This window comes from Suncus etruscus, chromosome 17, assembly GCF_024139225.1.
Source record: "Suncus etruscus isolate mSunEtr1 chromosome 17, mSunEtr1.pri.cur, whole genome shotgun sequence".
In the NCBI taxonomy this organism is placed as follows: Eukaryota; Metazoa; Chordata; class Mammalia; order Eulipotyphla; family Soricidae; genus Suncus; species Suncus etruscus.
The window spans coordinates 7724626-7741330 of NC_064864.1; the positions used below are offsets into that span (position 1 = coordinate 7724626).

Below are 16705 nucleotides of genomic sequence, written 5' to 3' on the forward strand. Positions count from 1 at the left end.
TAAGATATGACATACAACTATATTACACATTACACATAAGTTATATATACTTTATATAAATTAACTTTATATACATCTTGTTAAGAAATATCTGATTTGGAAAACCAAAATTTATGTTATACTGGGGAATAATTTTGGATAATAGAAAGTGAAAATTTCTGAGCCTTTTTAAAAGAATGCTTGTGACATACTACTTTTCAGTTTACTGTTTTAGATTACCAAGTTATATACTTTGGAGATCCCAGTTTTGCCTTTCATGATATTAATTTTTCATGCAATATCAAGGTCCTATGTCTATTAATAAGATGTTCTCTGTGGATGTTGGCAACCAGCTCTTTGGAGAGATGTGGAGTAGAGTAGAGGCAGAGCCAGTAATTTGATATTAGAGAACTTCGTCTAGGGACTTATTTACACAGTAGGGAATCTACCTAACTATATCATACTGGGAACATTTCTTGATCTTGTTAATACAATGTATTTTTAAGTAAGTCTTACTTAACTATAAATGTACATTATTAATTTACATATCATTACCTGCCTGGTGATCCTCTCTATTTAAAATACAAGAGGAAATAATCTTGTGAATGCAATTATTCTCAGGAGAGCAGTGCTGATTCTAATAATTATAGTCATCTCCAATAAGGGCTTTATGAAATTATTTGAACAATTGTTTATATAATCTAAGAAGAAATTAATAATAAATGTACATTATGTTTTTAAGATACTTCTTAAATTGAAAATTCAACACTTATTTGTCACCCTCTTTTTTTCACCACTGCTGTCAAGATAGGCAATAGCAGCTTAGATCTTTCAGTTATAAATTCCTTCGGTGTTTTAGGCCTATTTGTGGAGTGGGAGTTTATACTTGAAGCACTTAAAACTATCTCTTAAAATGAGCTCATTTGGTGTGATTTCAGTTACTCTTCCCTGATGTGTTTCTGAAATATGAAAATCCTTAACAATGAATTTGGCAATAGTGTCTATCACATCATTAACCTCAAATTAATAGACTTCATTGTACTTTTGCTTTAAAAAGTGATTTTGATACTTCTTTAATATTCTCTGCATTTTTTAGCCTCTATTTCATTTATGACTTTATTTTCCAAGACTGTTATACTAGGTTCATGATCTTTGTGTGATTGCCAAGTATGGTCTTTTTTTTTTTTTTTTTTTTTGGACATTGAAAATTTTTATTTGCTGTAGAAATGTTAACTTCATTGACATTGGTCTAGACTCTGGAGATAGAGTGGTAAATGAAACAACCATTTATCTTTCATTATACCTTAATGTCATGTCAATTTTTTATTTGATAATTGTTCCCATATTTTCCCAACTGAAGATAGTTTTCTTTTATATACTGAGCTTTTAATTTTTGACCATCATCTAATCTTTCTGTTTGCATTTGTTTGTTTGTGTTTTAAATTGATCCACTGACCATAGTGTACATGAAGAAGAAAGGGAAGGAAAGAAATTGAGGGGGAAGTAAAAGGCGTGTACAAAAGTAATAGGAACACCAGTCAGCAGCCTCGGGCTCATTGTTGCAGTAGAATTATGGTCTCTATATATCTAAACAACAGAACAACACTGAAAGCAGGAGATCCAATCAACACAAATAAACTTATAAATCTGCCTGTCAAGGAGACAGGCTGGGGGTGGGAAGTAGCTTGGGTGTGTGGAAAGGAACCTGATGACAGTGATGAAAGGAAGTTGATACTGGTGATGGAAATGATGCTGGAACATTGTATTCCTAAAACTCCACTGTGACTAACTTTATAAATCATGGTGCATTAATAAAATCTGTTAAAAGAATCTTGGGCTTTTACAGAATTGTTTGGTTTTTTTCCTCCTTATTTATCCATATTTGACCAACTGAAAACAACAATCTGGGTGAAGTTTTTCTAACATTCATATAGATGTTCGTATCAGTCAAAGTTGAGTTTGTTTGTTTGTTTGTTTTTGGTTTTTTGGGCTACACCCGTTAGATGCTCAGGGGTTACTCCTGGCTATACACTCAGAAATTGCCTCTGGCTTGGGGGGACCATATGGGACGCCGGAGGATCGAACCATGGTCCTTTTCTTGGCTAGCGCTTGCAAGGCAGACATCTTACCTCTAGCGCCACCTCGCCGGCCCCCAAAGTTGAGTTTTATGTGTCATTTTTTAATGTGTTTTTTGTGGGGGGTTGTTTTTGTTTATTTGTTTTGTAAGGGTAGAGGGAAGGACCACACTCAGAATAAAGGTTGTCTATATGCAAGGCAAACACCTAAAAGCTAGAACAGCTTATAGCATTTTATATTTTATTATTTATTTATTATTATTTTATATTTTATTTTATATTTTGCTTGGTTTTTGTACTATGACCTTCTATTTCATTGTCCCATTATAATTATGTAGATATGAGGAACAAACCTTTCCGCATATAATATTTTTGTTACTAACTTTCAAATTTATCTGCATTCTAGGAAATGTCCTGCACTCGTTTATGCAATCCTTGTCATATGGACGTGGAGCATGTTGCAGTTTCCACTTGACCTAGCAGGTGTGCTGATGTTTACTCAAAGACACATAAAATTTCAATTTTCTGTAAATTCTATGACTGCTAAGCAGGAATCTGATAGTTTTATTGGTTTTGTCATTTTATAATCTCATTGTTCCAGTTTAGCTGAGAATAGATTGAAAGTTAGCAAAGGCATATTCAAATCTACTCTGGTCATGGAAAGTTAGGAGGATGTGTAAGAACAGTTTTTCATTTACGTGAGACAGTTATTCTATTACTTATATTTGTGCTTCAGTTTTTTTCATCCATGAAATGTGGATGATAATCAGAGTAGCCATGAGAGAGGGTATTTTTCAATGAGTCAATAAATTAAAGTTAAAGAAATGCTTAGCAAGGGTGTTGATATATGAATATTATCTCTTGAAATTTTTAAAAAGAATACTGGTGCAGCGAGATTGTATCGTGCTTGCCTTACACATGGCCAAAACAGGTTGTGTCTTCAATACCTCATGTGGTATAGTCTAAGCCCATAATATCAAAAGTGATCCCTAAAATCTGAGCCAGAGCTAGTCTTCAACACCAATGGGCTGTGACTCCAAAGCAACAATAAATACAAAAAAGCTACTTTTATCTCAATTTTAGATCCTAGTATTAGAATCAATTTAGAGCTACAATGAAAAAATCAAAATTTTCCAGGTTGGGGCTTTTGGAAACCTACTGATATTTCTTTGAAAAAGGCATAAATTTGTAAGATGTTACAATAGCTAAACTATTTTCCAGGCATTAAAAGTTCAGAAAGATCTACATCAGCTCTGTGCACATTATAGTACAGTATAGTCAAATGTAATGACTTAAATTTAATTTAAAGTTGAGATTAAAAGTTCAATTCTTTAGCTATACTACTCATATTTTTGAACCTATACTAGCCATATACTAGTTATACTAGCCATATTTAAGACATCACATGGATTAGAAAACAAAGATAATGAATATTTTTTACCATCCCAGAAGATTGTATTGGACAACATTGATCAGAAGTCATTCCATAAATACTGGAAACTCTGCGGTTTTAAGTTGAGAATTTTCTTGGATGCCATGGCACTCTGTAATAATTTTAATATGCAATAATGGTATTCCTTTAAGAGTGACCTTTGTTTTTTGTTTTTTACAAACACCCACTTCTTAATATCACAATGAGAATTAATATTGCAGAGATATTTTCGCATCTTTTTTGTTACTTTGAGTAGCGGAAATTTAAAAGCCATTTCTCCCTTAGCATGTATGCTCTGAAACAAATTGTCGGCAAAATATGAAATCTTTGTTTATAAAACACATATTTTGTTTGAATATTACCTAGAAGGTATTCTAAACATGCTGGTTAGCTATGTATTCTGACACAAAATTAACACCATCACTTTTGCTATTGAACTCTTATAAGGTCCTCTGGGATCTACTCCTGACACAAATTTCTGAGAAAAGGCTATTGAGTTTATATTGGATTTTCTTTTGTTATTTACACGGCTGATCCACACCCTCTCATCTCTTGTGGTTTACAGCTTGCTAAGACATTTTTTTATTTAAGAAAAAAATTCTGTAAACTTTCAGGGGTGATAATGTTATGCAGCTGTTTGAAAAATAAAGACCAAATGTTATTTCTGACTGAATCACCATTGTATTTTCCAACAAACAGTGCGTTCTGTTCACACATATCAAAGCTACTTCATAATACTTGGAGGCTCCAGTACATGAAGGCATTCTTTGTTTGAAAAACTCCAAATGAAAGTCTTTATTATTTTAGGAGAATAATTTTCTATCATTGACCTTGAATTAAATTTACATTTCATGAATTAAAACCAAAAAAAAAAAGTTAATCTGTTGATTGGACTGCCTTTATTCAATTGAAAAATCAGTAATTCTATCCAGTCCTTTGCTCACTGTGTAACAAAGCCATAAGGAATTGGACAAAATAAAATAACAATGGTGTTTATTTGGCCTTTTTCTTCCTACAATTAGAAAAATGTGTTTAACATGAATGAAATTTGAATCTGAATATTAGCGCTTAGTTTTTCAGGACACAGTTTACATATGTGGCTGGCTATTCAAGTTGATCAGCAAATGGGCAGATACCAACAAAAAGATCTGAGTTAAAAGAATTCAATACACTCTTCCATAGCTCAGATTTAGCAGTCAAGCAAGTCACTCATTCTTCCAAGGGATAAAGAATGCTAGAATGGAGAAGGGTGACAAGTATTCTGATGGAAGCAAATAGAACCCCATGAAAACTGGTTTTGTTTTTTTTTTACAAACATCACTGTTTACCTGTTTTCAAAGGAAGAAACTGAGGCTCATACAAGTTAAGTAACTTGGTCAGCTTCTTCCTACTAGAAAAATGAGAAAACATGTGAGGAGAATGAAACAGGAATATTTTGATATGTCTCCTCCTTACGTAGCAGACCACTTTCTCTCTAGCCTTTTTAACTTCTCTTTGCACCTTTCCTACATGAGTTGAACGTTTAATGTGAATGGAAACTAGACGACTAATTTTCTTTGCTGTTTTGTTGAAATTATAGCAGGATCCAATATTTAATATCAAATTACTATGTATATTCAATAGCAGGGTTGCATTACCTGTTATTCCCAGCATTAACTTAAAGACACACTTCCACATGTTAATCAGCATACATACCCATCACAGAAGACTTGTTCCCGTTTCACTGTTCTTTCTAATTATTCATAAAATACCTTAACTGATTTATTTTGTGTTTTCAGTGCAGCATTTCATGTGCCCCTTATCGGTGACAGCGAGGGGCTTCCCCAGCCTGTTCTTCAGCCAATACAGTGCCGATCTATGGAACATCGGCATCAGCATCTTCATACAAGATGGGCCCTTTCTAGCTGTGCGCCTCTTACTGATGACCTATTTCAAAGTCATAAACCAGATGTTGGTTTTCTTTGCGGCCAAGAATTTCCTCGTGGTGGTGTTACAGTTATACCGCCTTCTAGTGCTGACCCTGGATGTCCGGGCTTCCTTGAAAAATCAACCAAAAGTTCTGAAAGGAGAGCAGAGCTGTCTGGGCAAATCTGTTGAGAGCGATGTGTCCCCTGAAGACTTGGAGAGTAATTCAAAGGAAGGCTTGGCTATTCCTTTGCAGATGTCACCATTGAACTCCGAAAACTCTCATTCCATACCGTAATTACTGACTGGTAGCACCATCCGACTTGAATGTTCGATTTTTCAGTTCATCTTAAGGACCCAAACTTTTTCTTTTTCTTTTTTTTTTTTAACATCGGTGCCTAAGATGTTTTTCAAAAGAAGAACACATAAAGTGACCTTAAATCAAAGCCAAGAAAAAAATCTTTTCACTTGAAAAACTTTGATTATTAGCTATGATAGTAGTATCAGATGTTGTAGTTGTTCAACAGTGGTGAAGTCATTTATTTGCCTTGAACTGTTAGGAAAGCTACGAACAGACAACAGTGGCCTGCCCTTAAAAAATTTAGTGCAGATAAATTGTGGCTGTTACCTGAAAATAGAGAGGCTTTGAACTGCAGTACCATTGTCCAACTATCTGATCTTTTCTGCAATGTCCCTTTGACATAAAAAAAAATGTACATTCAGTGAATGCAGAACAAATGAAGGGAATGATGCCTTTAAAATTACCTCATTGTGAGCTGGAAGCAGTCGAAATCTCTGGCCAGCTTCTACGGCATTGAGAGCCCTCTTCTGTACTACAGACCTTCCCGGGGAAAGAAAATCATTTTTCTGGACTGATGTGATATCTGTCATGGTGCATATGCTCTTACAGAAATTTTTATTGCTTCTGGCTTAGGCTCTGCAAAATTCACAGCAAGCCATTTGGGTTATATATCTACTGGTTGAGAGGCAGGAAATACTGGTAACATGTTAGCTAAGTCACTCTTTCCACTCTGAACATGATTTGCGGTATTCGTCAAGTATTTTTCTTAACTTCAATTTCTCATGTTCTATAATGTCAAGTCAAATTATGTGGGTTGAGACCAGGAAGTACTGAAATGAATATAGGTGTTTGAAACTATTAAGTGTAATATCATAGTTTCTGGTGTTTACCAGAATGGTAAGTGTTCCCCTGATCTGACACGACTCAGTCTTTGGTCTAGGACAATATTGGTGATGGAGCCTCAAATCAATCCGACTCACTGTCACAGACCTTGATTACCAAGGAAAATTAGAATATGCCACCGAGTTGTGGAAATCATTACATTTCTTTACCTTTCTGAATTAAATCTTGATTTTTTTCAAATTGAAACAGACTGCCTTCTCTTTATAGAATTTGTGCTTTCTGGATGGCAGTGATTCAGAACCATTAAAAACGAATTTTGATTTGAAGGATATTGAGTGAAAATTACCTAGCTCTGTAGGAGCAATTAAATGAAGCTAGCAGTTTTCAAGCTGTTCTTTTAAGATTCAAAGCATATTTCCTCCTACTTATTATCCTCAGGAATTCACAGTGACATTAAAGATAGGACAGGGGATGAAAGACTTAAATTGAATAAGATGTATGGCAACCAGTTGGGACAATTTTACCTATAAAATTCACTCTTTGATCTAGTATTTGTTCCAAATATTTTATATTTTATGAGAAACTTCTATTTTTATGCAAAGAAATCAATATTTTCTGATGGATGGCTTCTTCCATGTCTGTTATCTTACATTTCTCTATTTGCCTCCCTGTTTTTCTATTTTTGCAATAAAATTTGGTTGTAGAATTAAAAGTGTAAAAGCATTTCCATTTATGTAATAAATTTAGAAACATTAAGATCAGAAATATTTATTTTTAGCATAAAGAAATACAACTTTCAAGTTATACTATATAAAATTCTGAGCATTTGAGAGCAAAATAATAATGACAATTTATAAAAATGCCTCAACAGAATCTGTTTTTATGTTGACTGTTTTCTTCCATAACATGTATGTGCTATTTATTATTGCAGATTTGCTCATGGCATACTTTTCATGTTTTAATTTTTTTCTTCCAGTAAAACAAACATTGAGCCTCTAAAAATAGATAAAGTTGTATTGCTGTTGCAAGGATATTTTTAAATACTTTCAAATCTGAGACTTGGCTTGGATTCATGAATGAGCTTCTAGTGTTTGAGTAAAGCATTTTGTAATTAACACTCCTCCAAAGGCCTGGGAAATAGAAGAGTTTCCAGATTCTTGCTTTATTTACAGTGCCAGGAAGGCAAGGAGCATCCAGAACCATCTCAACCATTAATGGTAGCAAAAATAGACATGGTTTGGTAAAGTTTTCCAGGAAAATCTGCTAAGGGCAGCATTTGTTAACCTAACTGCCAGCTCTCTCTCTCTCTCTCTCTCTCTCTCTCTCTCTCTCTCTCTCTCTCTCTCTCTCTCTCTCTCTCTCTCTCGCACTTACTGTTTTCATAGTAGAAAAAATATCTGTATTTATTTAAAATAAAATACAAGACCAGGTTATATCCCTCTAACCCCTGATGGAATGTTGAAAATGTATATAGTTGGATGTTTTATTACAAATTGCCAAACGTATGTTTTATTCTAAATTGCTAAACATCTAAGTGTTTACTATAATGTGGCTATAAGAGCAGTTACCTCCTACATGTTGACATTCTAGGATTCACTTCCTTTCCCTTGTAATAACAGACTTAGATCTTTTGTGCAAACAGATGTTTGCCATACTTCCCCATCATACTACATAGAGAGTGCAATTCCATATGTTGAAGATAGTGGCTTATTTGCAGTAGCTCGTGCTATTATTATTATTATTATTATTATTATTATTATTATTATTATCATAGTAGTATTAGAATTAGGATTGCTATTATTTAATGCTTGATGCACATTTTATTACATTTTCTTCAAGTATGCATCTTTTTAGAGCTGGTGATATAGTACAGGAGTTAAGAAAATTTTCATGAATGCTAACAACTCCGTTTTTATTCTTGGTAACAAGCACCACCATAGTCCAAAAGTGATTCCTGAATGCAGAATTGGGAGTAAGCCTTGAAACTAGCCATTTGTGGATCCCCAAATGAAAATGAATTCAACCAAGAAGTCATTCCATATGTGAAAGAGCACAAAGTTTATTCTCTAGGGAGGCCATGTAGAAATATAGTTTATAATCTGTAGAGCTTTCTTTACTCTTTTTTGTTTATTTGTTTCGCCACATCTGGTTTGTAATCAGGATTTACTCCTGGCTCTGAGCTCAGGAATTACACTTGGCTCACTCAGGAGCCCATATGAGGTGCCACGTATTGAACCTAAATCAGCTACATGTAAGGCAAACACCCTACCTACTGCAAACACCCTACATACCTTCCCGACCTAAAGTCTGTGAGAGTTTTCTTTGTTTGCACTTATTGTATGATTATCATAGAACTTGACAAGATTAATAAAATTATGGTATTTTAATATGAAATGAGCAATATAAGAAATAAAAATTTACATTATATTTTCATTTTCATAATCTTCCAAAATGATTCTTAAACAAATCTATTAATTTACTCTCAATTTTATTAACATCAGCTCAGAAAAATAAGAGCAAAAATATTTAGCCAGAAAATAAATTAGGATTCACTATTATTATATGAAAAGTTACCTCAATACTTACTGGAAAATTTTAAAAACCTACAAACATATTTATTTAAGTGCCCAAACCAGATTTTAAGTCACATCATTGATTTATTGGGTCCAGTGACTTTCAAGTAAGTCTCATGTTGAAAGAGAAAATATAGACAAAGACAAGTTTTTGTTCACCTTTTCTCTATGCCAGTGCCAGATGAGTGAGATTTAGAATATGGCAAAGCTTGAGAAATATAAGTGGAATACAAAACTTCCCTTAATTAAAATTCAAAATGAGACCATTATATTTGTTTTGTTTCCATACTTTGTCTTCTGCTTAGTAGAAATTCCGCTCCACTCTGAAAAACATCTAATTTAGTGGTAAAATAGATACCCGAAGATGTTTAAGTTTATAGCCTCAAATGACATTCTGTAAGATGAAAATAAATCTAAACAATGAATATTTAGCTAGATATCTGCTATATATTTATGGTTTCTGTTCTCTGAATATTTTTACTAAAATTCTATGAAATTATTTACACTTTATGATTTATAAACTATTTTGTTAGGTATGTGATATTTATATTTTATTATATACACGAGTTTATGTGCAACTTTACTTTAATATTATTTTTCTTTCATGTCTTTGTTCTCTAATTTGATTCATTTAAAACTTCTGATTGATTTAGGATATGAATAAAGTGGCACATCAAACTACGATGGAAAGATTGACCATATAAATAAATGATGTTAGGAAATTGCAAACCATCTGGAATAGATAAAACTAGATTTTTTTTATCTCATGCCATATATAAAAATAAATTCCAGATGGATTAAAGATATCAATATAAAAGAGAGACTATAAAATATTAGAAGATAATGTGGTATGTGTCTTTGGCAAATGGGAAATTGGAAAGATCAGAAGAAGGCTATGGAAACCAGAAGTGAATAAGTTAAAAAAAAAAGAATGGTATTTATAGAGACAAAATTTTTCTTGTGTAAAGTTTTGAAATTTCTAAAAGGAAGAGCAAGTTATAAACACATGAACAATTTTCTGAAAAAGATGTGAGTGCACTCATAATCACATATTACAAATAATGTTTGAAGACGCTTTCTCTTTAATCAGAACTATCATAATGACTATTATAGAGCTAAATTTAATAAGAAATATTCAAGAGTTACATAAGGCATTAAAATTATTTCATGGGGCCCGGAGAGATAGCACAGCGGCGTTTGCCTTGCAAGCAGCCGATCCAGGACCAAAGGTGGTTGGTTCGAATCCCGGTGTTCCATATGGTCCACCGTGCCTGCCAGGAGCTATTTCTGAGCAGAGAGCCAGAGTAACCCCTGAGCACCGTCAGGTGTGGCCCCCAAAAAAACAAAAAAAAATTATTTCATGAATGCTGTCAATGAATTAACAAAGATATTATCTATTTGTAGAGTGGAAATCAATATTGATATTTTTGAAAAGAATCAATTTTTCATGGCTGATATACATATTTAACATAATGCCATATTGACATAAATAATATTTTAAATTTTAGTGACTAAACAGTAATTCCAAGATCATGCCATAAAATAAATTTGAAGGATTATCTGGATAGTACTCAAAGAAAAATTTAAAAATGGAGAGGGACTAGTATACATTTAATATATCAGAGAGCTATAATTATTAGTAAATGATTCTGAATTTTTCCATTCAGATAAATGGAATATCAAAGATACATTGACATACATAAAATTTATGATCTATTATAAATGTATTGGTTGGGAAAGAGAATATTTTAAATGGTTTAGAGAAAAATATTAAATTAACTCCCTACTTCAATACTTAAATTACTTAAACACTAAAATAATGTAATAAAAATTAAATATTTTTATAAGCAAATTTTTATTTTTAAAAGCAAATCTATCTAGAACATTGCTTTTATAATTGCAATTGTCAGAATTTCATAAGAAACTTATAAAGCTAGAAATCATAGAAAATAAATAATTTATTTATAAACAGAGTCAATTTAGTAATAATTACATAAGCAAAATTAAACAACAGTAAGTTTTTTGTTGTTTGTTTTTGGGCCACATTCAGTGGGGCTCAAGGGTTACTCCTGGCTCTGTGCTCAGAAATTATTCCTGATGGTGCTTGGGAGGCCACAAGAGATGCTTGGAGTTTGAAAATAGGTCATAGGTCTGTAAGGCAAATGCCCTACCCTCTATGCTATTGCTCCAGCCCCAGAAGTAAATATTTCTGTAGTAAGTATGATAAAGTAACTAATATAAAGAATTGATTTTCATGGAAAACGAACAGCTCTTACAAATAAAAAATTTAACTTTTGGAAAAATGAGCAAAAGATGCATGTAATTCCCTGTAAAAGGATGATTAATGAAATGCAGTCAAAGCACAATTAAATATGATTTGTCAAATATAGAATACATCACATGATATCATTTTTCAATTTTTATATTGACAATTTTTCAAAATTACTTCTAATGCTATATTAGAGGGGAGCAAGGAACTTTTTTCCCAGTGCATTTGAAGATTAAAATTGGTGCACCACTTTCAGGAGATAATCTGATATTTTTTTCAATTAAAATGAAAGAAAATGAAATTATCATCTGACCCAGCAACTCAACATTTAAGATTGTATTCTACAGGGGCCAGAGTAATAGTATGTGGGATAAAATACTTACAAGTGTTCAAATCCTGTTCAAGTCCAGGCCATCTAAACCTTGTTGGATGTTGGGTGTGGCCTAAACTGACCACTCTCCACAAAAAGGGAACAATCAAAACCATGTATTCTGGGGCTAAAGAGATTGTGCAGAGGGTAAAGTGTGGTACAGTGATTACTTCACATGTGGTCAACTTTTATTTCTATCACCAGTAGACATATGGTCCTCTAAACACCATTAGTGTGATCTCTAAGTAAACCTTGAGCACCATTGGGTGAGGTATACACCCCCCACTCCCCACTCAAAAAAAAATGGAATCTAGAGTAAATATGTGTAAATAAACATCATATGGCTGTTTAGGCAGATATTTGAATGGTTACTGCCATTGAAAGGTATTAAGTCGTGAATAAGCTTATTATTGAATTATGTCACAGAGATTTTTAAAAGAAGGAAGTTAATCTTTAAGGAAGATAATAAACTTTGAGCTACCGTATTTGCTGGCATATAAGACAACCCTGCAACCCATGAAAAACTTCCTAAAAGTCGTGAGTCATATTATATGCTGGTATATGGCATGCTGAAACTTGTTTCAGCTTCAGGGATGAGTGATCTGCACCCCTCTTACTTTTAAGAAGTAACTTACTTTTAAGACTTTTAGGAAGTTTTTCATGGGTTTAAGGGTCATCTTATATGCTGGCAAATATGGGTATTTTATTTTGTTAAGCAATAAACCATGTTAATGAATTCTCCACTTTTTGGGGAGTAAATGTCATCCATAAATTTACAAGTGGCTAAAACATATATAAAAAATGATGCTGATTTTATCCTATGATCAGAAACATAGGTCTTTTCTTTTTCATTTATTTATTTATTTACTTGTTTGTGTTTTGGAGTCATGCTCTGAGGTCCTCAAGACTTACTCCTGGTCCAGTGCTCAGGGGTCATGCCTGTTAAGCTCAGAAGATCATATGGGATTCTGTGTGGAAGACAAAAAATGCTTCATTCATTGTACTGTTGCTCTGCCCTCACATTTTTTCTTTCACAGGTTTTTATAGCTTGAAAGTTTAGGTATTGCTTTTTTAATTTTAAATGCAATTATAAAAGCAGACCATGCCAACTTACAAAGCCTGCTGCTGTCATGTATTGATTCTCATATCTGGCATATAAAGCAGAATCACATAAATCATTTTCACCTAAGAAAATATGAACTTTACAAGTATAACTAAGGATAGCATTAGATAAATCACAGCTTTAAGGCATTTCACATTCTGCTTGCCATAAGAAGCATTAAATGTTGAGAAATGAAATAATTAATAGTTCCATAACTTCATAGAAAAATCAAAGTGACCAAAATGATTTCACTGGACTTTGATGGGTTCCATAGAGAGTACTTTTCACGTTCCAGTTTGACATTTTTACACTCCCTGATATTCATAGAGATAGAGATGTCAAAATAAAATAGAGATTTTCACATTGAATTATATTAGTTAAACTGATTTCCCCCCAAAAGAAATTTGAAGAAATTATGAGTGAGAAAGAAGAGACTGCATGTTTTCAATCCATCCTAACCCATCCAACTTGCTTAGGTAAGCTTTTTAAATTTCTGTCAAATATCTGTAAAACTTACAGTTTTCTGTGGTTAGAGATCAAATGGATTGTATGCAAATCTGACCAGATTATTGAGAAGAAATAATTCCTAAACCAACCATATGTCACACATCATATAGTTGTATTCAAACAAAAAATTTTGGGCAAGGAAAATTGGATCAAGAAGGCAAAATATGTTTTCTCTGAGGATACTGCTGTTCTTCTGCCAACTACATAGCTGGGTAATTCAGATGGTTGTGGTTCAGGGATCTTGGGCGATGTTTTTACCTTCTGGCAAATAATGTTCTTCCTTATTATTCAAGGGTTCCCATATGACCCAAGTGACAGCTAACAGCTGGGTCAAATGCTATAATTATTCCATCAACTCTTTTGGTTTCAACTAACCCCTGTGGTTTTTATTTGTATCTAATCTCTTTTCTGGACTCCAGGCCTGGATTTGCATCGCCTCGCTGGATATTCAAAAACCATAATAGAATGCTTATAAATAGAATGCTTACCTTGCTAGAGTTGGTCCTCAGTATGTCGCCATCTTGCACCTCATGTAATAACTAGCAATTTCATCAGCTTCTCTGCCATCTCTGCTAAGACTGGAGTTAAACTCAGCTGAGTCTGCTTTATAATTTATTGACTTGTTTTTATTCTGTTAATGGTGAGTTTATGAATTTGAATTTATTACTTAAATTTACTTTAGTATATCATGACCACAAACAAAGTTCTTATACTTTTCTATCGAGCTCCTGGTATTTATTATTTTGACTATTCTTTTTTTTTTCCTTTATTTTTCTTTTTTGATTTTTGGGCCACACCTGGTGACACTCAGGGGTTACTCATGGCTCTGTGCTCAGAAATAGCTCCTTGGGTGGGGGATCATATGGGATACCAGGATTCAAACCACCACCCATCCTGGATCGGCTGAGTGCAAGGCAAATAAAAGTTCTGTCGCTGTGCTATCGCTCTGGCCCCTTGACTAACTACTCTTTTTTTTTTTAATTTTTTATTTTTAATTATGAGAAAAATGATGCAAAGAGGACAAGGTAAGGTTACAGTGAAAGGACAATCACCCATAAACAAAGTTCTCAGAAGAAATCCCCTTGCTGATGCCTAAATATTGAACTTACAAAGAACATTAAGAAAAATAAGGCAGAACCCATGTACAATTACTTTGTCCCCAAGTCCCCAGATTGTAGTACATTATAACATTTCTTAGCAGTACACAAAACAACCTAAAGCCCTGAGATTTATGTGACTCCTTAAACATTGAAGGCATAGTATTTTTTTATATTTTCATGTGCATACATATTAGTTTAAGTTAACATCAAAAGTTTAAGAGGTTTTTTTTTTAAGGACACAGTAAAATGGTGTTAGAGTGGCAAATATTGTTTGCATAGGCCCACCAAAATATGGGGGACATAGAAAGGAAAAGCCTTGGTCTAAATACAAGGAGACCCCTACCCCTGAAGTTTCCTGGCATAAGACCAACTCTAGGCTCCAGGAAAACTAGTTTATTCAACCCAAGTCATTGTCTGTAGTGCCAATACAGTTTTATTTTTCATGCAGTCCTATTGTTGGCATCAGGTTTCTGTATTAAAGATTCTGGAATCTGCACATCCTACATTGAAGTCAGGCTGGTGTGGAGTATCCTCTAGTTTCACCTCACAATTAAGGGGCAATACAGAAAGCCCTGTCCAGTAAGCAGGTCATTGTTGTTGTTAAGTCTTCTCAGTGTTAAGGGAAGTCTCTTTTGAGTAGGTTGATGTCAGAGCAGCAGTAGGGTCTTTCCTCGTAGAGGATTGCCTCCAGGTGATGTTATAGACAACCTTGGATGTTTCGTAGATGTCTTCTCTAGATCAGGGGTGAATGGAGAATGCCCATTCTTCTGAGGCCTGTGCCAGGTCTTTATGTCAATGCTCAGGGTGCAAGGTCCCATTGCACTACAAGATTTGTGTGTTCCCATCTCTATTAGATAAGAACTTATTTATATGTATAGTATTTTCCCATTTTAGTGTGTCTATGCAAACAAGAAATAAAGCCACGTGGCGTTATCAGAGTATATGGGGGCGTAAGAACACGTCCAACAATACCCATGACTTGGTTCAAACATAAGCATTAAACTGAGGGATTCTTTCACACCAAATTCCATATTGAACAGTTCACAAAGAGAAGATAAAAAAGAGGGGGGGATCGTCACTGTATAAGAGAAAATTTAGCAAAAGTTATAGCCGTCAAAAAAAAAACACCACATAAAACGTTGAAAAGACATATGTGTCCTTTCTATGCCTTTTGGAGTAGTTGGGTGGGTGTTAACTCCAGGACACCACTTGGTCTGTGACTAAGGACTCTACAGTACTTAAGTTAAAGAGGGTAAATGAGGAGTAATGATGATAGGGGTTAAGAGAGTTAAAGAGAAAAATGATCTTTTGTAGGGGTGTGCGAAAGAGCAGAGCACAAAATAGACATTCTGCATACATAAAAACATAATTCAATGATAGTACTATTAATATATCTGGTGCACAAGGGTGCGCTAGCCCCCACGCGATTTTGAAAATATAGACTGGAAAGAGATTATCAGTGACTGCATCAAGAAGCTGGGAGGCCAGAAGTTCAGAGCCCCACCCAGACCCTCCCTAAGTAGCCGAATGGGGGAAAGCCTAGGGTACCTTCAAGCTCCGCCAAGGGACCCAACTCGCTGGCTTGCCCAGGCATGTGGCCTGGGGAAGCCCTGGAGATCTGGAGCAAGGCGGTAGAGGGGTGCTGGGGTTACCCAAGTCCCGCACCCCCCCTAGGCCTGGTTAGACTCACTACTCTTAAATGACTTTATTATTTCTTTTATTTCCCCACCTTTGCTCCCACTCCCCACTCACTTTCTGGAACCTCAGCTCTCTACTCACATAAACACAAGGATTTATTTCTAACTTCATAACTGACTTTGTACAGCAATGCCCTCTCTGGTTCCATCCATGTTGTTGAAAATTTAAGATTTCTTCTTAACAAACTTTATGTAGACCTACCACATATTTTGTATTCATTCACTTGTAACTGACTTATACAAGAAGAGAAAATATCCTGGATGAACTTCTTTAACGACATAGGGAGCTATTTACCAAAAGGAGAAGTGGTGGACATGTGCTCTCAAAAGTGACTCCAAAATAGCATTCTTTATCCTGAGGTATCACTTGTATGTAATTTTACACTTGTTGAAATCTACTTGGAAAGAGCTAATGAAAGAGACTTTTTTTATCTTCGATATATATAAACATGTCTTTCTTCTAAGACTCTTTTGATGTAATTGAGATTGCTAGAATGTGCTATTTCCAAGCGATCTTGCTTTCAGCTCAGTGTTTCTGTGAGAATAAAGCTC

General features: G+C 34.3%; 1 protein-coding gene across 1 annotated transcript in view; it reads left to right on the forward strand.

The window, feature by feature from the left end:
• Window positions 1-5765, forward strand: part of TMEM26 (transmembrane protein 26) — a 36724-nt gene extending 30959 nt beyond the window's left edge. The window contains exons 5-6 of the mRNA XM_049790625.1: window positions 2461-2537; window positions 5265-5765. Of these exons, the coding sequence (XP_049646582.1) occupies window positions 2461-2537; window positions 5265-5689 (502 nt within the window). The 3' untranslated portion in view covers window positions 5690-5765. The remainder of the gene's footprint in view (window positions 1-2460; window positions 2538-5264) is intronic.
• The last annotated feature ends 10940 nt before the right edge of the window (window positions 5766-16705 follow it).